This window comes from Bos mutus, chromosome 16 (genome assembly GCF_027580195.1).
Source record: "Bos mutus isolate GX-2022 chromosome 16, NWIPB_WYAK_1.1, whole genome shotgun sequence".
Lineage (NCBI taxonomy): Eukaryota > Metazoa > Chordata > Mammalia > Artiodactyla > Bovidae > Bos > Bos mutus.
This window is the reverse complement of record NC_091632.1, coordinates 15,698,583-15,726,022: the sequence shown is the minus strand read 5'-3', so window position 1 is coordinate 15,726,022 and position 27,440 is coordinate 15,698,583. Positions and strand designations below refer to the sequence as shown.

The following is a 27,440-nucleotide window of genomic DNA, read 5'->3' as shown; positions in this document are numbered from 1 at the left end:
GGAAGTCCTCCTTTAAGTTATTTATACACAGATTCCTTTAGTTCTTTGAATATAACTATAATAACTGCTTTGAAGTCTTCACTATATCCAAAATCTCGGGACACCCAAGAGCAACTTCTATTGACTGCTTTTTTTCTCTGCCTATTCTGTTTCTGTGAATATCTTACAACATTTTGCTGAAAATGAGACATCTTAGACAATATATTTTAGTGACTCGAGTCATTTTTTCCATGAAGATGGTTATCATTGCTGTTTATTCTTTGTTTGGTAACTTTTTTTCAGCTAGATTTGTAAATCTGCTTTCCCCCACCCCCACCTCCAACTATAATAAGCAGAGGTTGACAGACTTGCTCATTTTTTTTTCTTTTCTTTTTTTTTAGTTTTTTAACTTATTTATTTTTCAATTGAATGATAATTGCTTTACAATATGTTTTTGTTTTCTGTCAAACATCAACATGAATCAGCCAAGTTTTATATTTTCATTTTTAAGCTTGGTTTCTAAGGGTCACCCCTGTGCCTGCATAGCTTAGGGGCCAACCAGTGATTGAAAAGGGCTGCCAAGTCTGTCCAACTTTATAATTTCCTTTTTTGAGAAGAGAACTTTCCAGCCTTCTCATATATGGCTAGTCATTCACATCTGAGAATATCCCTAAAGCATATAATTTTTTTCTTCAGAATTTAGTCAACTAGAATAAAATATCTGGATGATTACATTAATGGTTCCACAACTGTAGGAAACCCCAACACTCAAATTAAACCTACACATTTGTTTCTTCTTTTTCCTTTATTTCTATTTTTTTCTTTCATTCACTAATCATTAACTTAATTATTTATATAAAAATATCAATTGATTTCCTATTGGGTGCCAATCCAGTACTTTTCTAGGCCTTTTCAACATATATTACCAGCAGTAGCCTTACTCTTACACTGGCAACCCTATACTATAATTCAAATACATACTTCATCAAATTATAAATTACTACATGTCATGAGCTCTCAGTGCTGCTCTATCAATAATAATAATACAAAATATTTATGTGACACTTACTGTGTACTAGGCATTATTCTAATTGCCTTGTATAAATTAGTTCATTGAACTCACAACAACTGTATGAATAGTTACTATAATTATCTCTGTTTTATAGATGAGAAGATAGAAACTTGTTTAAGGTCATATTAGGCAGTAGACAGCAAGGATACGATCTGAATTCAGGTACTAAGTCTCCAGAAGCCATGCTGTTAACCACAGCATCACACTGCCTTATGAGTGTGTGATCTGCAAATGCCAAGAATCTATTACTTTACTTTGATATTACCAAATCCACAAGGGCAGTGAAGTATACACTTCAAAAGACTGTATTCTCAGTCTTTTCACTTGAAATTACTGTATCCAGCATTCAAAATGACTTTTTATTAAAGTGTATTGAGTACAAAGAATTTTTATATTAGAAGTTGCTAAGGTGTGTTAAGAGAAAAGCTGCTCTTATAAAACAAACATCTAAGAATATTCTAACATAGCAAATCCATTTTCAGAATCAGACAATTCATATCTACTGATTGAGATGTGGAAGGCATCAAACATTTGAATATAAAACTAAAATACCACACATTGGTAAGAATTAACTATAACTATAGCATGCTTTTTAATATTTTGGCAAATATGTAAACATGTAGGTTCTCTCTTTCTTGTTACAATTGGTTTTTCCACCCCCATTCTCTCCAAACCATGACCTCATTATGAAATTCCAATGAAAGTTCATATTTTGACTTTTATGAAAGTCAATTTACCTTAGTTCGTGAACTCTTCATAAACTTGTAAGTATAAATCCATAGGCAAAAATATAACTGTTTCACCCATGACTGTCTTGCTTATTCTGCCATTTAAAATATTAATACTATCCCAGATCTTCTGAGAGATTTCACAAAGATTGTTCTGCTAAGAGAATGTGTTGACCAGTGGCAAAACCAAGACAGTCTCTGCCAACCTCCTTTCTCTTAAAGAGCAGACAATAAAGCTGAGCAATGGAAGCACAGAAATTTGTTTCGCATATAATATCTTTCAACTGACAAAGCAATTGTGTCATAAAGAACTAAATGTACACTGCGAAGTACAAACATACATGCTCTGAGCACCTGTAAATTGTAAATATATATTTTGTAAATTGCACTCAAAATGTAACTTCGCTTACTTTAGCACCATTCACTTGGACTGGGATGACTAGACCATGGGTACAGGGAATTATGAACTCTAGAAGAAAGCAAGCAGCTAAAAAGACCAAAGAGAGGAAAATCTCCTCAAAGTGGACTAATTCTTTCCATATAAATTGTTTGATGATTTTTTAAAATAACCTCTATGAACTGTGAGGTAGTGGAAGAGGAAAGTCAAAATGACAGATTGCTAATCATGCCAAGAGACCGCTTTTCCCTTTCCTGACGATGTTTCCTTAACGTGAGTGGTAGTTTCCTTAGGCAGGCCAGGGACAGAATGCTGCTTTACTATATAAATATACTTATATAAGTATATTTTTATATACTTATATACTATAAGATATATATATATATGTACTTATATACTATATAAGTATACTATATAAGATATGTACACATCTGTATAGGGGAACTTAACATATCTTAAGCTCAGACTCCTTACAATATAAATTCTGATAGACAGGAGCAGCAGACGTTTATTAATTAATGTGGGGAATTCTATTCTCAGTATTTGTCATGATGACTACTTCTTTAAGAAAGAGAAACAAACAAAAGCAGTTGCTGCTGCTGCTGCTGCTAAGTCGCTTCAGTCGTGTCCGACTCTGTGTGACCCCATAGACGGCAGCCCATCAGGCTCCCCCGTCCCTGGGATTCTCCAGGCAAGAACACTGGAGTGGGTTGCCGCTAGCCCTCCTTAAATTAATAGACAAAAAAAATACTTTGAATTTACCTTGCTGTTCCACAACAAATAAGAGGAAAATAGAGGAGGAGCTGTCCTTTCTCTCCATTAGAATGAAATGCTTTATGAATCTTTACATTACCTCTTAATCCTTGTACAAAGTGCTCAGGGTACTCTCATCTCACTATTTTCAACCTAATTATGTTTCTTTGTATTTTACATACTCTGGACAAATGAATCTTCCTGAAGCACAACTCTGATCCTTTCACTCTTTGTGCACAAAAACTTCAAATCTCAATTTTTTACTGAATTAAATACTATCATTCTCTTTTGGTATTTATGATAAGAGAATCCCAGCTTCTCTTTCCACACTCATTTACTACTGTTACTCATCCCTATATTCTCCCTGTACTCTAGATAAACCAAACTTTTGATTTCCCAAATGAGTCTTTCTGACTCAGTCCTTGCCTTCATTCAAACTTTTCATCCCTCCTAGCTATTCCCCTACATCTAACCTTCCAATGCCAAAATTCTGGCTAAGGCTCCACAAAAATAACACTCACTACACAAAACCTTCCCCAATACCACCACTGCATCAGTTATAACATCTCTTTATCCTGACTTGCCAAAGTATTTTTTAAACCGCTCTGATAGCCTTTACCAAATCCATCTGTGATATAGCTATTTGTGAGTCTCAGGTTTGCAGCTTATGACACCATGCCTTTATATATATTTGCTGAATGGAACCAAAATCACTGCCTAAGAAAATACTAGGTAAATCTTTTCTTAATATATTATCCCCTCCTCTTTTTTTTTTTTTTTTTTACAAATTTTGCTTTCCCTGATTTAAAAATAATTTGTGTTTCATTAAACAAAAATTTTGGTTCTTGATCTTTTTCAAATAAGTTTTCCATTGATATTTTCCCAAAAGTGTAAGGGATCACAGTTCTGACAATTCTTGCTGATCTGTGGTGAGTCTGCCATAAAGCTAGACAAGCATTTTAAATGTAGGGAATCAATTTAAGGAGCTCACTAGAGTAAGCCTACCTCTGGTATACCAAACTTTAATTATCAATAGTCTCTTTTTTCAAAGCCACCAGAATACACTAACTGACAGCAATATTCAAGTTCCATGACTGGATCTAAAGTGATTTAACTTGGCAAGATTTTCTACCATTTCTCTCCCAACCAGCCAATTCTTAAGCTTATCAATATGAATTAAAGATTTAAAATAGCCATTTATGAAATGTCGAGACTAGCTCTAAGGAATAAACACTTCAATAACTTTAAAAAAAAAAAGGAAAAAAGGAGCCATTCATATATGGTTACAAAATATAAAGCAGCTATAGACAGGCTTAAAAGCAATACTTAAATCTCACGTCTACACAGATATATGTGAAGTGAAGTGAAGTAGCTCAGCCGTGTCCGACTCTTTGCAATCCTGTGGACTGTAGCTTACCAGGCTCTTCCTCCATGGGATTCTCCAGGCAAAAGTACTGGAGTGGGTTGCCATTTCCTTCTCCAGGGGATCTTCCCAACCCAGGGATTGAACCCGGGTTTAACCTCTGAGCCACCAGGGAAGCCCCCATACAGATATATGGAATTGACTAAACATTAGCCTGGATTTCAGAAATAAAAAAATAAATAAAATACAACTTTTAACTGTTCTGACATCACCAATACTTAGATTATAACAGAAGCCTAAAGATACACAGTACTAGTTCTGAACGTGTAATTACAATGGGTCCTTCTTGCCCAAAACTAATTTCTTTAAGGTTTTAGAGCTGTGGGCTCTGCCAATTTGCATGGTTGATATACTTGGCCAATAGGTCAATTAAATTACCTGTTGAATGAGTGAGCGAGCCTCTTCAGAGACACATTCTGGCATGTTCAAAGTGGTGTGAGTATTTATTCCTGCTGGATGGCACTCAACCAGAGTCTGAAACAATCAATCACATACACTGCTTATCCGAAATAACATCATATTCTGTTCCATCACAGGGTTTACAGACAGCAAATACAGACAGCTCAACAATCACCCTAGCCGCAGTGCCCTCTAAGCAGTCTAGGACAAAGGCTATGAGCCTAAAGAACTTCTAACTGGAAAAAAGGCAGTCATCATAATCACATCATAAGCTATGCCACTTGCCATTTTCCCTTAGATATAAAGAAAATGGTCCATAATAGAAAGATTCCATTACAGCCAAAACTTAAAACAGGACTCGGTATCTTGGAAATTTTTTAATGTTCTTAAAAACGTCCAAAGTCGAGAATTTGTTAATAATAATGTTTTATATATGTATAGCACCTTATGGCTCAAATGTATTAACATCTATAAGTGATCTGTATATTTCACAACAATGTTAGGAGCTCAGTATTAACTACATATTTAAGGTAGATGGCTGCTTACAAAGGTAGGATTGTTCATTTCTTCTATTTTAGTCCCAGGAGGCAATTTGCACAATACTCTATTAGAATCTATTAACCTCAAATATCTTACTTAAACATTATTGATCAGAAAGAGTATGAATTCTGTACTTAAGACAGAACAGAATGGAAAAATTAAGTGTTGAGAAAAAAAATCATGCTACCTTTAATATCTACATTAATTTTCTAAAGTGATAATTCCCTCCTGATTTCAGACAGGTGTTTAAAACACAGAATTCTAACAAATCCTTACACAACCCTTACAGGTTTAACTCTGTTAAAACTGAATCGCAGAAAAGGAAGAGAAAGAATGTCTAGTCTTCTATCTCGCTATGTACTGACACTGTGACATAACAGAATTTTACTATCAATTTATTCAATGTAATACAATTCTGCTTTTTAAAACCTCTGGAATCTTGATAAATTTGCATTTTTCTGGTATCCCATCCCTTTTGATATCAAGGTTTTCTTACTTAGTCCCCAACCTAAAAACTAAAGGCAAAGGCTAAATATTCTCAATTTGAAATCAAGGTAGCATCTGGATAAACTTATTAAACCTCCAGGTCACTGCTTACCTTGCCAGTGAGAAGTTCAAAGAGGACAGCACCCAAACTCCACCAATCACAGGCTTCAGTTTCTTCCGTGATTGCTCCAACCTCTAAACACACCAAAAAAGGTTGATATTAAAATTCCAAAGGTCAATTAAACTCTCAAAATTAACATGTATTAGCAAGGTGACCTTTTTAATGCTGAGAGAGCACATACTAAATACTACTGGGCTTTCAAAATTCCTGAAAGTTACTTATCCCTTTGGTCACCTACTGTGGTTGCATTTTTTTTTCCTATGCAGTCATATATTAAACTGAGACATTTGTTCTTTAGTTGATAGAGGGACACCTTCAAGATGCTATACTTAAAAGTTACATGAATCTACTAGATCAGCATTTTGCTTAATTTTTCAAATTTGAGAATATACAGTCAACTCTATCTCAGAGGTCATTTTTTGTTTTAGAAATAAAGACTCTAGGTTTCAGAAGGAACTTCGAAAATTATCTAAACCAGTATTAATTATCCTTTGAGTTACCGAAACCAGAAAGGTGAAATGTCTTGTCCAATGTCATACAGTAAATCAGCAGCAGAACTAAGACCCAGTTTATGGTATCACCCCTCTCCTATATAATCAACTGTTTTCAACTAAAGGAGCATGTGAAATGCAAACTTGTTATTCAGAAGTACAGACAGACACGGTGTCTTAAGCCACAACTGAAACTACTGGCTAAGGTAAAGGCTTTTGGAGTATCTCCAAATTACAGTTTATCTGTGTTATCCCTCTCTCTCACCAGCACAAGTTCCTGAAATGTAATCGTTTTCAGGCGTAATCTTTCAGGTTTCTCCGTAAATCAGCAGTAACTCCTCATTTCACCATTTTTGAGGTTTTTAGCTAACTCATGTTTTGATGTCTTCTTGTCCTTTCCTAATAAGATCCAACTAGTCCCTAAGCCTGAATATATCTGCCCTTTCATTTCCATTAGACTGATAAAACATGCTTGATTATTTGTCTGCAGGTAGCCCACAACTCACAATAATCATGTTGAAAAGGCTTTGTAAGTAGTTAGGTTGGAACTTGGACAATAATAATAAGTGGAAGAGGTGCTCAGGTGCCCAGTCTTTTAACGGATACTAAGTGAATCTACTATGTTGGAAAATCAAAAAGACTTGTAATACAGCTTGAGTTTTAAGTCTTAAAGGTCACAGGCATCAGAAAAAGAGCCATTTCTATGCAGAATACTGAAATTATTCCACTGCAGCAACCTTCTTCCGTATCCCTACCCCATTCTGGGTTGCTAAAGGCCCACGTTCAACTACGCCCTCCACACTAGCTCCCACGCAGTCTTTTCTCCCCCGGTGGTGCTACCCACCAAATGACAACCTCTATTCTCTAACTCAGCTGCTCTCAGCTAGGTGGTAAGAAGAAAACACAGATATTTAACCAACTCAAATTACTGTGTGAATGACCAAAAGTCTCCTAATCCCCTGAGAGCCCTTTGCATTCATGAAATAGCCAATTTGTTTGAAAAACTTAGAACTACCTTACTATCTGACAGCAAAGGGTCAGTTACACATATATTGGCACATCAATGGAACATTACTACGTAAGCATTTTAAATGATGTATTCACACAAGGTTGAAGTATGTAAGTAAATGTCTGGATATGTTAAATTTTAAAAAACAAGCTATAAAACAATAGAATCTTAATTTTAAAAATATTTTTTTTTTTTTAAGAGACTGGAGCGAAAATACAACAAAATGTTTTAGTTTTTGCCTCTGGGATGGTGAGATCTTTATTTTCATTCTATACTTACTAACCTACACGAATATCTAAGTGGTATGATTTTAAACATATAGTGAAATGACATGAAAACTTCATTCAGGCTTGTTGGAGCAGGAAAGATGAAGCTATTATAGGTCAGTCCTCCCTAAGAATCTGTCTGCCTACAGTTTGCTCTACAATGTTACACTTGAACTTAGCCAAAAGACTGAGAAGCTATCCTCTACTTTAACGTGTTATATTATTTGAGACAGTAGAGGACTAGGAATCAAGAGTCCTGGCCTAAGAACCTTGAGGAATTCACTTGATCTCATCCTAACATGAGGATTAGATCTGAGGGCCCCTAGGTTAAATTTAGCTGTATAATCTACAATTCTGACATGGATTTCCTGAAGGAGATTTTCTTGAGGGACCATTCCTTGGGGGCTCTCATTCAAAGTACTTACACTACCCCTCCCAGATTCAAATACACTACCCCCACCGCCATTCCCAACATCCACACAGAGAGCCACCACCACCTTCAGAAGAGTGCTCTAGAAACTTTGGAAAGGATGTGTGTTCTTAGAAACGTTTGGGAAGTAGAAGAAACTTACCACAGCCCTGTCATCATATATAACCTTTTGCACATTTCCCTCTAGCCTACGGCAGGCAATGGATTGTATCACTTACCTATTCAAAATTCTAAAATGGCTTCTCTTTCTCACTAAACATTCAGTAACATTCAAATGTCTTGCTTAACCAGGCATGTATACATTCAGGTCTCCATAATGAGGTCTCAATGTATTTGATTCATTCAAACCAACACTTACAAGCAGTACAAACTAGGTCCCCTGCTAGGCCCTATTGCTCTGCAGAACTCTATGTACTTACTATGTTGCTAAATGATGTGAAGCTAAAGTCAGTTTCCCCCCTGGCAGGGTTAATGGATTTCTTTTTAAATATCTTGCTCAAGAATATGTTATGTCATTTTCTTTAATCATATAGCAAGTACTATATACTCCTTACTTTTATAAAGGTGTTATATGCTCACAACTCAAGACCCCAAGTTAATGACTAGCCATGTGTTTTGAATGTGGCACCTCCAAGTCTAACTTTCTGTGTATGAATGTTGCTAGTGGGCATGTATTGCAATGATGATAGTTGCAACAATAAAACAGTAGCTAACATCTGCTGACTGCTTACTATATGTAAGGAACCGTGTTTAACATTTTACACGAATTGTTTAACATTTCCAAGCATCCTTATGGAGAAGTTCCTTGGGTAGAAAGACTTTGAAGGAGAAAGAATACTATATTTGTGTGTTCAGGGAAAGGGGGAACACCTGATCCCGTCAGCTCAGATTAAGTTGTGAAAATCAGACATGTGTTGTACGGGTCTAACAACATGCCCTGAGGAGCTCTAGACTAGAATCACACCCCAAGCCTCGCTCACAAAGGTTTCCTGTCACAACTGAGCGAAGGGTCACTGGGGTAAGTCTTGGCAAGGTAATCAATGGCTAATACAAGTTATAAAGGGACCTTTCAAATTCAGCTAAGGTCCAAAGTGCCATCACCCGCGCAGCCTAGACAATCAAACACTATGTGTTTGCCTGCTTCCCAGATCACTGCTAGGAAGGCGACTGGGGGTGAAACGTGTTACCACGTGTGTGTGGGGGGGGCAGGGGGGCTCCTTGATGCTACCATAAGCACAGTGCATCTTCCTGAGCATCAAAGATTTTTATGTGTGGGAGGGGGCAGGATGTTGTTTTATTATTAAAAGAAACACAGACCCATCATGGAACAGAATGTAATCCTTGCATGGATCTGCAAGATAAAAAGACTTCAAAGCAACATCAGGATCATATGACTAGTCTCAGAGGTCCCCATTTCATACCTCCTCTACAGTCAGAAATACTTGGACAAAAGTTTGAGAGGCACTTCCGGAGACAGACAAGGTGCTATGTCTCTATTGGTTTTCTGCAACCTCGCTAAACTAAGGCGTCTAAGAACAAGGTTCACTGGTTTTTATGCTGCTTTGAAATCTCTCACAATTTTCTGCCCGAGTCCTTAATAGGTAGGTAACAACCAACATAGTGCTTCAAAACGAGCCTCAGTCTGAACGTGAGACAACAGAGCCAGTAGCCAGAGACCCAGACAGGCCCTAAAGCCAACGCACTTCCCATCTTCAGTGGGCTCACTGTACAGTCCAGGGCGCGCTACACGGCGCCTCGTGGGGCCGCTGGCGACCCTCTAGCGCCATCAACCTTAGTCTACTTCATCTACTCCCCGTTTCTTCTTCCACCTTTCCTTGACCTTCCCCTCTTCCTTCTTCCACACACAGCCTGCTTCTTTTCCCCTCCCCTAACTCTCGCTTTCCTCCCCTCACCCCTTGGCACCACTGGTTAAGCGGGATTTCTAAAGCACTTGAGCCTAAAGGAACGACTGAACCCCATCTAAGAAACGTGCTCCTGAAAATCGGAGGCAGCTAGGCTGAATTTCATCTTGAATCTGACTGGACTAATAAATAAAGACAGCAACTTCGGAAAGTTAACTTTTTTTCTCATGGAAACCTGGAAAAAGACACTAAACAATTTTAAATCCATCCCCTTAACAATGCAGCTTGAACTACTTCAAAATGAGTTTATATTAAGCAGGGATTCATTAATTAACGTGAAACTGACATCATAACCAACTGTCCTTGATTTTAACAGATAACTCTGAACTACAACAATAAGATACAAAGAACTTCCCAACGGCTAAGAAAATGTAAATGTTAAGAGAGTTGTAAAATTTCTCCTTTAGGGTTTTAAAACAGAATCTCACTTTCTTTTAATAATCAGAATAAAATATTTTGGTTGTCTTTTTGAAATTCTTTAACATTCAATAATTCTTAAGATTAAAATGTTAAAGATACACTCTGAAATCTCATTGCCAAAAAGAAGACTGAGGTTGTGCAATTGTCAAAACTAATATTCTAAGACTGCTTATTTGTAAAGTCTATACAAAATTTCAAGCATTAAACAAGAGTGCCGATTCATATATAAAGCTACGTGATAGCTACTACAAACACAAGGTGAATAGGTATGTATATCTAAAGTCAAACACAGAGAATATAAAGAAATATCAAATAAATCTGTGAGGCTTCTTTTAAAAGCTCTTATACTCTTACACTCTTTTAAAGTATAATGTAGTTAAAGCTGAGAAATTCCTTTAAACTCCCACCTTGAATTTTTTAAATCTCTGGAGGGGGGGGTGGGCGGGAAGCAGAAAACAAAAAATTTAAAGGATAAATTCTACCACTGCTTTGTCAATTTTCAAAATATCTTCCCTATAAAACCCAATGTGTTGAGTTTCCACGTGGACCCCTCCCCCGACACTACATTCTGTATTTGCAGTTTCCAGGGTGGTTGAGCAGTCTCCCCAGTCTCCATAAGTACAGCAGGGCTACAGGCATTAACCAAAGTGATGGGGGTTGGGGTCGGGGGGGAGGAAGTACACTAATTCCTACGAAACAAACAAATTCTCAGGTTATTCCCACGAAAACTCAAAAAGAGATAGTGATATCAAAGGATGCTGGATTTTTGTCTTCCAATCAAAGAAATGCACCGATGGGTCTAGTTCTGCTGCTGTTTGAGCCCGGCTGGGTATTTCAGCTTCTCTGAAAATGAGGACAGCCAGACTTCTAACACTCTTTCTACCTGTAATTTTATGATGCTGAAAGTGTTTTCAAAAGCACTCATGAGCCTTTCTTATAACTTCTCTCTCCATTAACCTAAGACGCCCAAAGAGTGGGATTATGCTAAAAAGAGCCAGCATTCCACAGTCTTTCTTCTCCTTTTTCTCCACAGTGACTCTTCCCTTCCCCTGAGACCTGATGGTGAGCAAAATCAATCAGTGTCACTAAATCTAACCGCTATCATCATTTAACGTAATGGAGATACAAACTCAGCTCCAGATTAGATTTCAACTCATCCAAATTTTTGAAGGACAGCAAAACTCCTTAGTAAAATTCTAGAACTCCCACTTTAGCCCTATCAATCCTCATATCCTAACAAAATAAAATCTCACTGATTCACACTAATGATTCAAACTACCAAAATTCACAAGTAAAACAAGTTTAAATAAAACAATAAAGATATCACAACATAAAAATTGTTTACCTCTGTTTCACTCATGTTTAACTCACAGAACACTTCAACAAGCTAGGATATTTTTCAGAAAAATAACGCTGCTTTAGTAACCCATATTGTCAAAAGGCTTGCTAAAACATAGAATAAGAGTTTTATAGTCCTCATGACAGTCAGAGTTTACTGTCTCCTTCTTACAATCAAAAACAATAGTGTTAACCTGACCCCAAAACTGTGTTATAAGCAGCCTCACTCCAGAAAAGTAAAAAAAAGCAGAAACCCTGGACTCAGGAGACAAAAAAAATATCTCTATGTGTATCAGAAGAGAAGGGAAAGACGCAAAGTATACACTCTTAGACTACATGAAGTCTGAGACGCTGGAGAGGCCAGGTGATCCCAACATTACTGAAATCACACATGTACTGTCTACTGACCCAGGCCCTGCCTTTTGGGGCTACACAATTGAAGCCACGTGGATCTGTCAAAGATATGACTCAGAAATAACTGTAGATAATACTAAAACTAAGCGAGAAATTGTACAGAAAATTTTAAAAGCTAGAAAATGTGTCTCAAGCCCAGGCTTTAAAAATGAACACCAACCTTCCTATAAAGCTTTATGAAGAAGGAACTACCTTGCATTTAAACTGTGAATTCCCAGAGTTAGAATTTACTTTTCTTTAAGAGACATTGCTATGGTGCTTGATAAAGAAGGGAACCTGATACTCTGCATTTAGGCTTTGATGTATTTGTTACGGCACATTTTCAGACTGGTGACGTCACTTGATTCTGTTCCCTGGTTTTTCCACTAAGGGAGACCCACACATGTCATCGCATCCTTCTCCTTACCTCTACTGATAACAACAAATAGCTACTCACCCACATTCCAAAAATACTAAGAGACAATTCCTTGACCTCCCTCTGGCAGTATACTCTGTTGCTGCTCTCTTCCATTCAGGATATCATAGGAAATACAGTAAGTTCACATATAGAGAAATTCTATTGAAATTTAGAGTATTTAAATATCTCTCCCAAACTCTTTCCCTTAACGACACTTCTTTTTAATAAATAGAATCTTAGACGCTTCATTTCTCTTCACTCTCGAAGTTACAGTAATTGTGGAACTGTTACTAAGAGGTCATATAAAACTCAATAAAAAAAGCAACTATTATTGCAAATAAATATAATAGTCAAATTAAACCAATATTTAGATGCTAAAAGAATTAGTCACATAAATGATGGAGCACTTGATCCAAATATCAAAATGATGGAACAATTTTAAAAGTATACACCTACAGAATACATTAAAATGATAATCAATAGTAAGTATACTTTGAGGGGAGGTGGGGGGGGAGGGTAAATGCAGTTCTCTAATGTCACAGGATTTTCTTCCCAAAACAATTCTTTAAATTTTGAAGTTAATTATATGACTCAAGGATTCCAAGTCTCTCTTTTGGGGAAAAAAAGGTAAGAAAAATATATAAGCTTTTAGAATAAGAGAGAGATCTTTGGTGAATAGGACAATATAAAACTTAAGCCACATTCTTACGAACCTTAAAATTAAGCACCACATATACTTTTACAGTATCAAAAAAAAAAAAAAAAAAAAAAAAAGTGGTATTTGAATTTTCCATAAATTCTGTAAGTGTTCAGTAAAATTTAAAACAAATAGTTCGTTATCTTTCTTCCAGAAGAGTCAGACTTCATTAATGGCCTCAGAAATTTCTATTTTAACGTGATCTATCATTAGTGATACATGTGAACCAAGGAAAAGAGCATCTTTCTTCTGCAATGAGCATTCCATGTCAGCTAGAGCACGGAAACATTAGTCCTGTGTTTCTACACAGTCTTTCCCTGCAGCATCTGTTGCTAATTGAAAGGAACTAGAATTACAAAATTCTAGTCAATTTCTCTCACCAGCTCTTGCTGTGTATAAAGATTTTCTATGCAGGGGCTGAGCATTAGTCTTCCACCACAGATAATGACTAAAGAGCTAAGAGAAACACGGAAGAAAACATTTCTTTTCTCTTTATATATCCAACAGTATATGGAACTAAGCTGTGAGAAGAAGGATAGCTAAGCATATCTTCTGTTAGCTTGGTAAACTACAATTCTGGAAACATAACTATTCACCTATAAAGTGTATCCGTGCCCCAGTTAACTGTGTATGTCTACGGTTTGGGCTGTCTCTTCACACAAATCTTCAAAAGTAAATGTCAGTATCAACCAAATCTGCCTTATCTCCGGCTCTGGGGCACAGCGCCCGGCACGTGGGCAGCACGTTAACAGGCGTGTGCAGAACCACCATCTCCACCTCGTGTTTCGCAGCACGATGCACTAAAGACCTGCAAAGGCTGCACTGCACGCGTTTTCTTGAAGTCTCATTGAGCAGAGATCTACAGCAAGTCTTTCGGCATTTTTCATGTGGTAGGCCAGAAAGTTTTAAATGTTATCTAAAGCATCGCTCTGGCTGCTAGATGAAACCCCGATTAGAACAAGGTAGAAATGCAGGTCACTGAGCTAAGGACTGCAACAGTCCAGGGAAGAGATGACGGTGGCTTAAAGAGGGGTGGTCAAGTGGACACCTTCCAGGGCTCCCCTCTGCAGAGTGTGACTGCTACAGTCTGTCCCAGCATGGATAGCATGTGGTAAGGAAAAGGGACTGGAAAGCCCTGGGAGTAGGGAGAAGAGAGAACTGGGAAGTAAACTGAGCTTTCCTCTGCCCGCGTTCAATGGAAGGAATCTAGACACAATTACATGAAATGTGCTGCAAATGGGTAAGCTGGAGATAACCCCTAACTAGAGCCTGGAAGCTGCATTTCCTAGCCCGTCCTTTCAAATGGGCATTTTGCTCCTTTGTTATTTAATAAAGTTTTATCTGTATTTCAGAAAATGTAAGCTCCCCAGTTATCTGGCTCCATACGCCATAAAGTCCTTCAACATTGTACTCAACCAATTATTCAAATACCTTATTGTCAAGTAGAGCATATGAACCGCTTAAAAGTTGCTGCTGTTGCATCACTCGGACTCATTAGAGTGTCACCAGAGAAGACCGATGACAGGGGCTCGCACTTTCCAGAGGGGAGAGTTTGCAGCGGCCGGGCTCTATACTTCTCCTCATGCCTCAGGTGACGGGAGGGAGGCGGGGCTCCTGCCCTCTCTCGGCGCATCCCAGTCTCTAGCCTTGCTTCCTGCCACCACAAGACTAATTCGGGTGGTTTCCAGGTAATCTCATGATATGAAACCCTGGGCCCTGGGTTGTATTGTGGAGACTTGAACATAAGTAACACACCACACTAAGACAATTCAGGGGAGGTCTGACAGACTTCTGCTTCTCTCACCACCCATATTTTAATTCCTTGTTGTCGTGGTGACCTGGCAACCATGTTCTGAGCTTTTACACAATTATCTGCACAACTTGGGTCAGGACTCCTTGATTTAACTAGATGCAGCATTCCAGAGCCAAAAATCACTTGTTCAAGGAAGTTTATAGGTACCGTTACTATATAGTTTTCTTGTGAGATAAAGTAAGAAACAGGTAACTACCAGATGACTTCTGGTTGACTGACTGATTATAATTCTGAGCTCTGTACAGTCCTGCTTACTTAACTCTCACCCTGCATTTCTGGTAGGAAAAAAACCAATAGCATGCTCCACTTTCCATTGATCATATCACAACAACTCCATTCTGAATAGCCATCGGGTGTCACAGTGTTACCCAACCAAAGCCATTACGGTTGACTGATGAGAAAAAGGCTAACTGAAAACTGTGAATATGACAGGCACGGCTTTCCCTCTCCCTGCTGCTCTGTTGCTGTGTCAGGCAGGCCAAGCTACATGCACTGCTATGAAGGGAGCTTCAGGAATTCTATTTGCTTTATCATCAATTTTTTTAAAATCTTAGGATTTTTAAACATTTATTTGAAGGAAGTATTTATGAACAACTGTTTAGAAGGCATCAGACCTGGTTACTTCCTGGCGATTCAAACTGACAAGATTTTACAAGGTATAAAAATTGAGGATTTGGTCAGAGTAGCTTGGCAAGAGCTCTGGTATGTAATGTTGAACTCAGCTTTCATCTTCGGGTTAAGTATCAGGAGTGAAAGATAGTTCCCTGTCTTCTTCAGAATAATATGGTGGTAAGGTCAATTAACTGAACAATTACCAAAAATACATTTGGTCTTCAGAAGCATTAAGTGTTCTTAAGCGTTAGTCGCTCAGTTGTGCCCGACTCTTTGCGACCCCATGGACTGCAGCTCACCAGGCTCCTCTGTCCATGAGATTTTCCAGACAATGATACTGGAGTGGGTTGCCATTTCCTTTTCCAGGGGATCTCCCCACCCAGGGATCGAACCTAGGTCTCCTGCACTGCATGCAGATTCTTTACCAAGTGAGCTACAAGGGAAGCCCGATGCAGCTATTACTTAAAACTATTTAAGTATCTAATCTCATGTTCCTCTTCTAAAAAAGAAATTTGTCTAAGATCATAAAGAGAAAGATTAGGAGGAAATAAGAGATGAAAATTAACTTTCTTTTAATAATCTAAAGCTTGAAGTAAACCCCTTATTTCCCCAATATCAGGTAGTACTAGGAAATGGACAGACATTGTTTTCACACAGAAGAGGTGAAATACAGTATCAATTTGTTTACCCTTATCAATTCTCTAGTTCTAATAGCTAAAAAATTTCTTCTCTTGAGAGGGACTAATATAGTCTTTACTCAAGTGCCAAATAACAAAGACTAAACACTCTATTACTCTATCTCATTTTTACCACTAGATCCAAATCACATTCTGATCTGATAAGAAGTATGGTTTCAAAATGGGTCTATTTCAGTACCGAGTGACCTTAATGCAGAAGTGAAGGTGACTGGCCCATTATTAAGGGATTCATGAAGGTTTCAGAATACACCCTGCCTAGGGATCGATCCCAAGGTTCCAGACCCTCAAACATACGTAAGTGAAAGCAAAAGTCGCTCAATCGTTTCTGACTCTTTGTGACCCCATGGACTATATACAGTCCATGGAATTCTCCAGGCCAGAATACGGGAGTGGGTAGCTGTTCCTTTCTCCCAGGGATCTTCCCAATCCAGGGATCAAACCCAGTTCTCCTGCATTGCAGGTGGATTCTTTACCTGCTGAGCCACAAGGGAAGCCCAAGAATACTGGAGTGGGTAGCCTATCCATTTCCCAGCGGATCTTCCCAACCCAGGAATCGAGCCACTGCCAGCGGATTCTTTACCAACTGAGCTATCTAGGAAGCCCAACATACATAAAGTAACCCTTTAATCTTCTTTCCATCAGAAAGCTCTTGCCCTCCTGGACACGGTTAATTAAGACTTAAGTTGACTTGAACCTCTTTTTGCTTAACCTAATATTACTCAGGGCACAAGCTTCATAGTACACAGTGGTACTGATGGGGGTTGAGTGCACTGACGGAGGGAATTTTCCTCACGTAAAATTTCCACTATTCTACGGCAAACTTGAAAAGATACTGCTTCTCTCAAAGAAGATATAGATTTAGTTTTATAACATTAGGAACTAAAGGCAAAAGATTAAAAGTACTTGCTAATCATTCAAGGAAAACATTAAAACATTTACTATGTACAAGAGAGCTACTGTTGAAGTTTTGCTTAAGGGTAAATCAAACAAAAGAGCTTCTGTTTGAAACATAACGTTTAAATATTAACCACAGATATTTCACTCTTTTAAAATTACTTCTATGGTTCCCTCTTGCCTTTTTCTTCCTTTTCCTATGGGGTGGAAGACTAGACCAGCAATACAGCCATACTTCCTGGTTATAACATTATTATTTCAAAATATACATCTATATTCGTCTGCTTTCTCTATCAACTTCGCATGCTTAAAATTAGATTCCTCAGTCATGGTGAAGTTACCTAGGACCCAGAAATTCTGAGATCTAAATGATTCTTCTTTTAGACAACTTTGTTAAAAATCTTGGCATTTAAATTTCACACTATTCAAGAGCTGTCTTGGCTCTTTTCCTCCAAATGAAAATATTTTCCATAAACTCATTTCCATATTGCATATCATTTATGCACAAATGATACATGAGTAAAAACAGAATACTTAGAAAGTCCTCCAAGTGAAATAATTTTTTAACTTACTGATGTTAGACAAGAAATCAGTATTTATTCCTCAGGGGAAAAGTTCTTGCCTTAATAAGATGGTCTCCAATTTTGACTAAACTTTGTATAAGAAGGCTATTAGATCATCTGACATCTGGCATCTTTTCAATATTCATGAAATCTACTTCGGGTAGATATATGATAAAGCAAATATTAATATTATAGGATGTTAACTGCAGAATCTAGGTGACAGATAAATATGGGTGTACAATTCTTCCAACTTTTCTGTATGTTTGAAATTTTTTCAAAATAAAATGTTAAAAAGTTTTTAAAAATCTATTTCACTACTGATAAATTAAGGCCTAAAAAGTCGTCTTAAATAATTTGCCTATGTCATGCAATGAGTTAATGGCTGATTTCAGAATATTGAGTTTTGATAATTCTCAATTCCATCATAATATTCTAAATCTTAAACCTATGATGCCCTCATGGTATTTTTAAACCATCCACAGTCCGAGTCTCAGATCTAATTATCAAATACATAACTGTCACACGGAACACCATGCTTAAAAGGCAACTAATCGTGTATAAAGCACGCTTATGGAGAAAGGCAGGAGAGACTATGCCCCAAAAATATATTCATGGGTTATTTGACAAAATCAGGCAAGAAGAGCAAAGAGTGGTAGTAAATAAATGTCATGCTCTAAAACTGAATTTTGCAGATAGTTTTCAGCATGGTTTTTCTGTTTCGCTTTTCACTGTCAGCTGTGAGCTGTTCCCAAGTGTGAAATCGCCTAAGAGAGGAAGCAAAGCTGTCATTTGACATCTGGGAGCGTGGAGATTGGGCTGCGGTAAAAAGCACTTCGGACTTCTTCAATTTACACACACATTCACCTATAAATTCTCAAGTGTGAAAAGTGTTCAATGAGAAATATCAATGTAAATCTCAAGCATTTATAAAGGCTCATAATAGGCTGGAAAATAAAGGTGAAGAACACACTGACAGGATACCATATCAAGTTGCTAACACTGGAGTGGGAGACTTAAGTGACCATGTTAGCAGAAAAACGACATAGAAACAAATTTTACTCACTTGTCTTAATTGCATATTAAACTTTCAAATCCAGTCTTTTGTGTTTTTATATGCTTAGTATTCTAAGGACTATTTTCTAGCTGCCTTTTTATGATAAAAGACCAGACCACTAAGAAAAAAATACTGGTAAAAGAAAAAAATACTTTTTTGACATTGTATTTTTCCTCTATATTTAAAATAGTGTAACAAAAATTTTATTCTATATTATGATAAGCTAATAGCTCCAGTAATAAAGCACATAAAATCTTTTACATAAATCTGTGTTTGTAGGTGTGTATATACAAACAGAAATAAAATGAGTAACTAAAAGGAAGCCCTCTGGAGAAGAGTAACTAGTTAACTCCAGTTTTTCTATAATACTCCAGATTATCCTAAAATCTCTAGTAACAAAAAACAGGAGACTGATGTATGGCAGAAACCAACACAATACTGTAAAGCAATCATCCTTCAATTAAAAATAAATAAGTTTAAAAAAATAGGAGAATCTGTCTAGACATCTCTTAATATCTAAAACTCTCCTCAGATGGGCACTAGATAGTGCTATACTTATACTGTCATGTTATAAAATCTATTCCCACTTTGGGGACTATTTCTTCACTCTTTCTTTTCCTGAACTCTGTTCTGTGTTTCTATGGTATGAAAGGAACCCATTTGCCATGAATGATGTTTATTTAAAATAAAACCTTTCTAGAGAATCATCCTAGATAATCTAAGGATACAAGTGAACATAAAAGGAATGGCTTCTACTTTGAAAACAGGGCTGAGTTTGATCAGTGAATTCGTATTCTCAAGACCCTCTTGATGGGCCTGCAGCTGCAGCCATTTATTTGCTGGCTTTTTCACAGATGTAGACAGAGAAAGCTCCATGGTTTTTGTCTTTTTGTTGTTGGATTTATTTTCTTTAATATAAAAAAGTGACAACTTTTTAAGTTCTTCGTTTCACTATAGAAACTTGTGAACATCAGACATCCCCGGTAGTATATATATTGCTGAAATAACTGACTTTTTAAAATCTAAGATCTCAAAGTTGGCAGAAACTATACTTAAATAACAGAAGGTGATCATTTGCATTTCAAAATTTATCTATCTTGCTTTTCCCCTCAATTAGACCAAAACATGTTGATTCACAGGTTTCTCTGTGTGTGTTTTCTTTTTTAAACTTATTTATAGAGCAGAATAATGGCCCCCCTGCTAGTCTGGCATTTGCTCAAGTTTCTGTCGAATCTGTTACTGGAAAATTTTCTCAAAATATAAAGGCACATCATCCACAAGATAAAAAGATACACTGCTGATATTATAGAGTACAGGGCAGGTGGACAATGTTTTTAGGACAAATGTGTGATAAGGATTCCCAGGAGAGACGAGTGGTGAGGGAGAGGCTACACGCTGTTTAAACAGAAGTGAGTCGTTCTCATCACAATCTTCCGACAACTTTACTTTCTAAGCAAACATCAGCTGCTTAACCTGCTTCAGAGTTACTTGGGCAATAGTACTAAGGTCAGAGCTGGGAAACAGGAGGGAAAGGGGGACATGGGAGAAGTACTTCAACCCTTACTACTACAAGGAGTAGATCAAAAGATAATTTAGTACTCTATGTCCCCATGTGCTCACTGATTGTGATTTTAACCACTGAAACGTCAGCTTCTTATCACTGCTTCCACCCCTCTGAGAAGAGGAGCAAAGTCTACTTGTATTTTTATCAGCAGCACTGCTATTCAGTTTTGAAAGAAACAGTAAATCACAAATTTTTGCTCCTTACAAATGCAATTCCCCTTCATCATAAGCAATGGGCAGGAGTACACAAACTTAACTTTGAGTTCTGCAACTCTAGGCTTCAAATCATCTGAACTAGAATACCAGCATTACTTTTCAATTAAGGCCATTACTGATCTGAGTTTTATCCTATTGATAAATTAATAGGTCCAAGGAATGAAGAGACTTCTCACATTGTTCAATATATGCCTCAATACTATAACACTTTTGTAACTCATAAAGCCTGCAGTTCTTTTATATAAATAATTAAAACAAAGCCCTTCTTCAGACGACAGCTTTTTTCAAATGTTAGTGAAGGACAACCTAGACCATGACAGCAAAAATCCATTAATGGTAGACTGCCACCTGCTGGTGAACTTTGGGAACTGCTATTTCTGGGAAAAGGCTTAAAAATTAGAACTTGGAAACTGATCTGAATTAAATTCAGTACACAAAACTGTATTCAGCTGCATACAGAGCCCAAAGTATGTATGTGCTGATGAACGTCATATGGTTTTGTTCCACATGTATTAGAATTCTCAGGGGGTCAACATGCTATGGATGTTAAACATGTCTGTAGTTTGAAGAAAAATAATCTGCTAGAAAGCCAAAGTACAACCCTTCAGATAGTTTTCAACAAGAAAGTGAGAAGAAAAATAGGAAATAAAGAGTCAGTTATAAACATTAAACTACTTTACAAACATCTGCTTTTGATGTGAGATTTATACTACACTTAAGGACTTAACAGGTTTTACTTAAAAAAGAAAAACAACTCCCAGATTTAATGTTGACCCTAAATCCTTGAATCTGAGCAAACTCCAGGAGATAGTGAAGGACAGAGAAGCCTGACATACTGCAGTCCATAAGGTCACAAAGAGTCAGACACAGCTTAGCTACTGAACAACAATAAAACCTTGAAATTCATCATATTAACATACATATTTATATACATTGGTGCCTAAAATATTGTTTATTATCAAATTAGAAAGGAGGAAAGTCTGTCAAAAAATAAAGCAGATAACCATAATAAAGTCATTTCACTATGAAATTTTTTTTGTTATCCCATTAACTAAATCATACTAATAAGATCAAAAGCCAGCGTAATATTATCTATCTGTGAGAAACAAAAAAATGTAGGCATGTTCTATGCTTTATAGCCCCTAGGAAGAAACAAAATCAAACAATCCTAATTTGGGGACAAAAGAGAAAAGAAAAGAGTATAACACTAAGAAGAAAATCTAAATCATTGTTTTCAGGAAATAGTTTGAGGATATCTGCTTGGCATATTGAAAAACTTTTCTATTCCCCAATAAAGAAATAATTCTTAACAATGAAAATTACAACTAAAAACCATATAGCTCTTTCAATCCTTGTAATTATTTCCCATTATGCAGGGAAACAATGTTAACATCAACAAAACGCTGGTTTGCTAGTAAGCATTAAACACTGTATTAATCAACAACTAAGCTGATCATGTCAATACAATCCAGAGCGGTGACGAGTAAAGCAACTTTGGCCATCCAAAGGGGCTGAAAGTGAAAGTCGCTCAGTTGTGTTTGACTCTTTGCAACCCCATGGACTATACAGTCCTTGGAATTCTCTAGGCCAGAAAACTGGAGTGGGGAGCCTTTCCCTTCTCCAGGGGATCTTCCCAACCCAGGAATCGAACCCAGGTCTCCCTCACTGCAGGCGGATTCTTTACCAGCTGAGCCACAAGAGAAGCCCAAGAATACTGGAGTGGGTAGCCTATCCCTTCTCCAGCAGATCTTCCCAATCCAGGAATCGAACTGGGGTCTCCTGCACTGCAGGCGGATTCTTTACCAACTGAGCTATGAGGCAAGCCCATACTAGGCAAAAGGTGAACAAACTGGATTCAAACACAGCCCCATCTGCACTGATGACAGAGAAAGTAACTCAAACCCAATTCATATGCTTAAGAGACCTGTAATTATCAGCAAAGGACCTAACAACCCCAGAGAGTCTCTAATAAGTCTCTAATTTTAGAAAACAAAGATAATACAGTAAAAGAAACGTGTTGGGTCAGATATTTGGTTATTTCAAAACAAGAAGAATATGCTTCCTAAAATTTCTCAAATATGGAAAGAATTCTTTAAAATCTGTTCTAAAATGTCAGGATGGCTCATCACTGAAGTCACAACATTGTTGTTTTTTTTTTTAATTTCAAATTTTATCCATTTATAGCCTTAGGAATTTTATTGTTTTAGTCATCTACCTCTCACATCATAAAAATGATCCATTTGAAGAGGTTCAGGAGGACTTTCCTGGTGGTCCAGTGGTTAATAATCTGCCTTGCAATGCAGGGGACAGAGGTTCAATCCCTGGTAGGGGAACTAAGATTCCATTGGCCATGGAAAAAACTAAGCCTGCCTGCAGCAACTAAGACCCAATACAGTCAAATAAATGATTTTCTTTTCAAAGAGATTCAGGATACTTAAAGGTCTTTTTAAACACTAAGAAGTTAAGACATTTCTACAAATTCATTGCCAGTTCTAAGAGAAGTATAAACCCATTTAACAGCATACACTAACAAATATACATTACACATATGCTATGGACCATATAATGATTTTATCCCCCAAATAATCTTTTTTAAAGGGTTAAAGAGATAACCAGATCCAATATCTTGTCAATGGCTAGTGAAAATACAACTTGGATAAAGAAATGAGAGCTGCGGAACTACTTTTGCAAGTGAGACATTTAGGAGACGGCTCTAACCTGGGGCACAGTACATTCTCTCTATGGCATCGCTGTCACAGGAATCTTCAACCTCACTCCACCTGCTAAAATACGTTAGCTGAATGTGTCCTAAAAACAAAACGACAGGAGAAATCAAAACATTTTTCTCTTCCATTTTCTGCAGAAGTGAACTGTAATTACTCCTTTTGTAGCTAAAAACAGTATCATTAAGAATAATGGCATCATTAAGTACTAGAAGCTATTACTGGGGGTGAATTTGCTGCACTGATAATGAAGCTCTAGACAGGAAATGAAGATACTAATTACAAGATAAAACGCCTACTCAGTTAATTGGAAGCAACAGCGAATAAAAAGAAATGCATTTGCAAAAGTTCCTGACCTCTATCATTCAATAAGATGTTGTTTGGGTTCAAATCGCGGCACACAATCCCCTCTCTATGTAAAGCATCAAGGGCTACCACCATTTCAGCTGCCCATCTTTGAATGCAGCCTTCTGGGATGTAAAACCTGGAGTTCAGTGCTAATTTTTTATCAAGGTCCTCAAAAATCTGGTGTATTTCCTTGTCTCCTTCTTGTGCTAGCCCACTCTCTTGCTTAGGCTCCAAGTCTCTCTGAAATATAGCGGGTTCCTCTTTAGCCAAATCATCAGCCTGATCTGTAAACAGCAAGACTTCTTCAGTTTTTAGAGTGTCTGTATTTACGTTATATTCATTAGCACCTGAGAGCGGGTCAGAAATGTGGAATAATCTTTCTTCCGTGTTGTTTGCAGTTCCTGGTGACTCAACCGCGCTAAGTCCTTGGAACTGAGACTCTGAACTGTCTAACAAAGACATGTCTCCCGTATTACTATGATCAACAGCTGGTAAAAATAACATCCCAAGATCCCCCTGTACGTAGTGTTTCTCTGTTATACTGTGGGCTTCAGGCCCACAGGGATCACTCAGTTCCTCTGTGCCTTTTTCTTCCTGTGCTTGGCACTGTTCAGTACTAAGCCTGAGGCATAAAACATCAGGGGTTTCCAACAGTTTACTCTCTATTATGCCTATATTAGTCTGTGTGAACTTAGTAGGTCCCACTGCCACGCCATCTTTCATTGGCTCCAGTTCACCAGGCAGATTTACAAGAAGATCAGGCCTTCCTTCATCAGTACCACTGACATCATCAAAAGCAGCATCTTTAAAAGAAATAACGGGGACTGAGTCATCTGAGCCCCTGCTAATCGTGTCCTGAGCTACACACTCTACCTTGCTTTCACTCGTCCTAACGCTCCTGGGAGTGCTTTCTCCGTCTGACAGAGTGAAGAACGGTTTCAAAGGTTCTGACTTTAGACTATACAATTTTTCTCCAAAATCAAGTCCTAGGAGTTCACTAGTGCTGTCCTTACTATCTATCCTAAAGAATTCCATGGGGATGTTTTTAGATCTACTGAGGGAATCTGATGTTCTTGGAGAACTAGCGGCTTCAAGGCCATCATCTCCAGGGAAGAACTTCAGCTGTCTGCTGGGGCTGTCGCCGTCAGTAGCAAGCTGTCCTGGGAACTTTTCTATAGCTTTGGTATCAACATCATTCCTTTCAGCCTTCATGAAAGGTTCCTCACTCAAAGACCCTGGTTCAATCTTCTCTTGCCCGTACTCATTGCATAATGTTAAGTAGCTAGTAGTGCACTCTTCCTCGGAACTGGAGCCGGAGTCTGGCCATTGTGGAGAGCTGTCTTGCCCACCATCATCTTGGTTGCTATCATCCTGAGAGCTTGGAGTAAGACTAGTCTTCAAAGGCAGAACTTGGAGCGTGGCTCCACCATCACTTCCTCCAGATTCAAAGCTGGTGCTGTCCTGGGGACTACAAGCTGGCTGCTGCAGGTGAACTTTAGCAACTGAAGACTTTTTCACTTCTTCGATGTCAAAGCTTTCTTCAGGACTTCTGTTGAGAAACTTACTGATATATGACCAGAGTTTGCCACCTGTGAACAAGTACAACCAAAAAAATAAAATTAAGAACCCCAAATTAATAGTTACATATTGAAGCCATTAGAAAAACCTAAAAAGTATTCTAATAATCAAAAGCAAGTCAATGATACCCATTAATGTCAAGTACGCTGTAAGAAGCATTTTAATAAAAATGCCTTCTTGAAGAACAGTTGCTCATGGATTTGGGATTCATGACAACAAAGAGTTTAAATAGAATTTCTGCAATGAAAAAAGAAACTAAATAAAATAGTTTATAAATGGTGAGTACAGTTTCAAGCATATCTCCTAATATCAATTATTTTATAAATATCAACCTATTTCTCCCTTTGAAGAACTGGTTATAACAAAAACTAAATATGAAATTTCACAGCTAAAATTCTACTTACAAATAATTAACTCTATAAATATCTATGTTCTACTTTGTTAATAATTTTTTCAAGCATGGCCACCGAAGCTCTACTGACAAGAAAACAGTATTACAAAAAGAATAAGTCTGATCCATAAATCTTAAAAACAGTAATTATGGGAACATACTTTGTGAAGATACAACTATTTCTTCCAAAATAGGAAATAATGCACTAAAAATGAAACCCTGTACTAATAAGAAGAAGGCAATTTTTTCAGTACATTTTTAAATGTTGCTATTAAACATCATGTAACAAAGGTAACTAAATCTTAGGGGAAATAATCATTGACAGTCAATTATATCTGTAAAAAGTCAATGGAAGCATCTAAAAACTCTTTCTCTCCTTGGCATCTCACTTCATTTAAAGGAACTCAGTAAATAACATAAATATCCAACATGGTGCCTAGCACAGAGTAAATGCTATGAAGGGTAGTTGTCATAATATTATTCCTAGGATACCCAGACATCTTCTACCAGTGATTTAGTTTATAGACTTATCCCATTTTTTTAATTCAAACATTGTGGCTTTTAACTTTTCCCTGTGGCTTTTTCTTAGCTAATCTTCTGTCATCACTAGATTATATGCAAGAGTCTCATTTCCCCATATTCAAACTACTTTAAGGATTCATATATGGCTTTCAAATTCACTCACTCACACACAAAATAAGCTATGCATTGATTCCATCTTTTTTCATTTCTTTGACAACAACGATGCCATTCCTCTGATCACAAATACCTTCACCAGCACACTGATAATAACGCCAACCGTGGGACTCTCCTGGTGTTCCAGTGGTTAAGAGCCCACCTGACCAATGCAAGGGACATGGCTTTCATTCCTGGTCTGGGGAGATCCCACATGCCACAGAGCAACTAAGCCAACGAGTCACAACTACAGAGCCCCTGTGCTGCAATTACTGAAGCCTGAGGGTCCAGAGCCCATGCTCTGCAACAAGACAAGCCACTGCAATGAGAAGGCTGCGCATCACAATGAATGAATGCGAGCTCACCCCACTCGCCAAAACCAGGGAAAGCTCGGGGGCAGCAACAGAGACACAGTGCAAGCAAATAAATAAGCAATGCCTACCCTGAAGCTGGGATTCTTGTGTGAAATCCAAAAAATCACGTTATCTACTGTTTTCAGTGCTCTTAGATTATAACCACCATAAGGACAGGACCAAGTCTTTTTCATCTTTCTATACCTACTGCCTGGAGAAGGTGATGGCACCCAACTCCAGTACTCTTGCCTGGAAAATCCCATGGACAGAGGAACCTGGTAGGCTGCAGTCCATGGGGTCACCAAGAGTCGGACACGACTAAGTGACTTCACTTTCACTTTTCACTTTCATGTGTTGGAGAAGGAAAGGGCAACCCACTCCAGTGTTCTTGCCTGAAGAATCCCAGGGATGGGGGAGCCGTCTATGGGGTCACACAGAGTCGGACACGACTGAAGTGACTTAGCAGCAGCAGCAGCAGCAGCAGCAGCAGCAGCATACCTACTGCTGATACGGTGTGCAGGAAATGACAGGCATCACTCAATGCTTGTTAACTCAAATGGTTACTCATTTGTGATGAGATACGCCATCACAAAGTGGCCACTATCTGTAGCTGTAACGTTCCAGTAATCAGCAAGGAACCTAATAAAGTTCTAAGACAAGTTGCATTTATTTTTAGG

At 37.8% G+C, this 27,440-nt stretch overlaps 1 protein-coding gene across 3 annotated transcripts in view; it reads right to left on the bottom strand.

Annotated features, from left to right (window-relative positions):
- Nucleotides 1-27,440, bottom strand: part of RPS6KC1 (ribosomal protein S6 kinase C1) — a 204,023-nt gene that overhangs the window by 7,962 nt on the left and 168,621 nt on the right. For 2 of the 3 annotated variants that reach the window (XM_005888537.2, XM_070384769.1), the window contains 4 exons: nucleotides 23,775-25,355; nucleotides 23,414-23,503; nucleotides 5,890-5,972; nucleotides 4,731-4,826 (listed from right to left, as the gene is read on the bottom strand). In XM_005888537.2, coding sequence (XP_005888599.2) covers nucleotides 4,731-4,826; nucleotides 5,890-5,972; nucleotides 23,414-23,503; nucleotides 23,775-25,355 — 1,850 coding nt within the window. The remainder of the gene's footprint in view (nucleotides 1-4,730; nucleotides 4,827-5,889; nucleotides 5,973-23,413; nucleotides 23,504-23,774; nucleotides 25,356-27,440) is intronic. The other variant, XM_070384767.1, reaches the window with a different exon arrangement.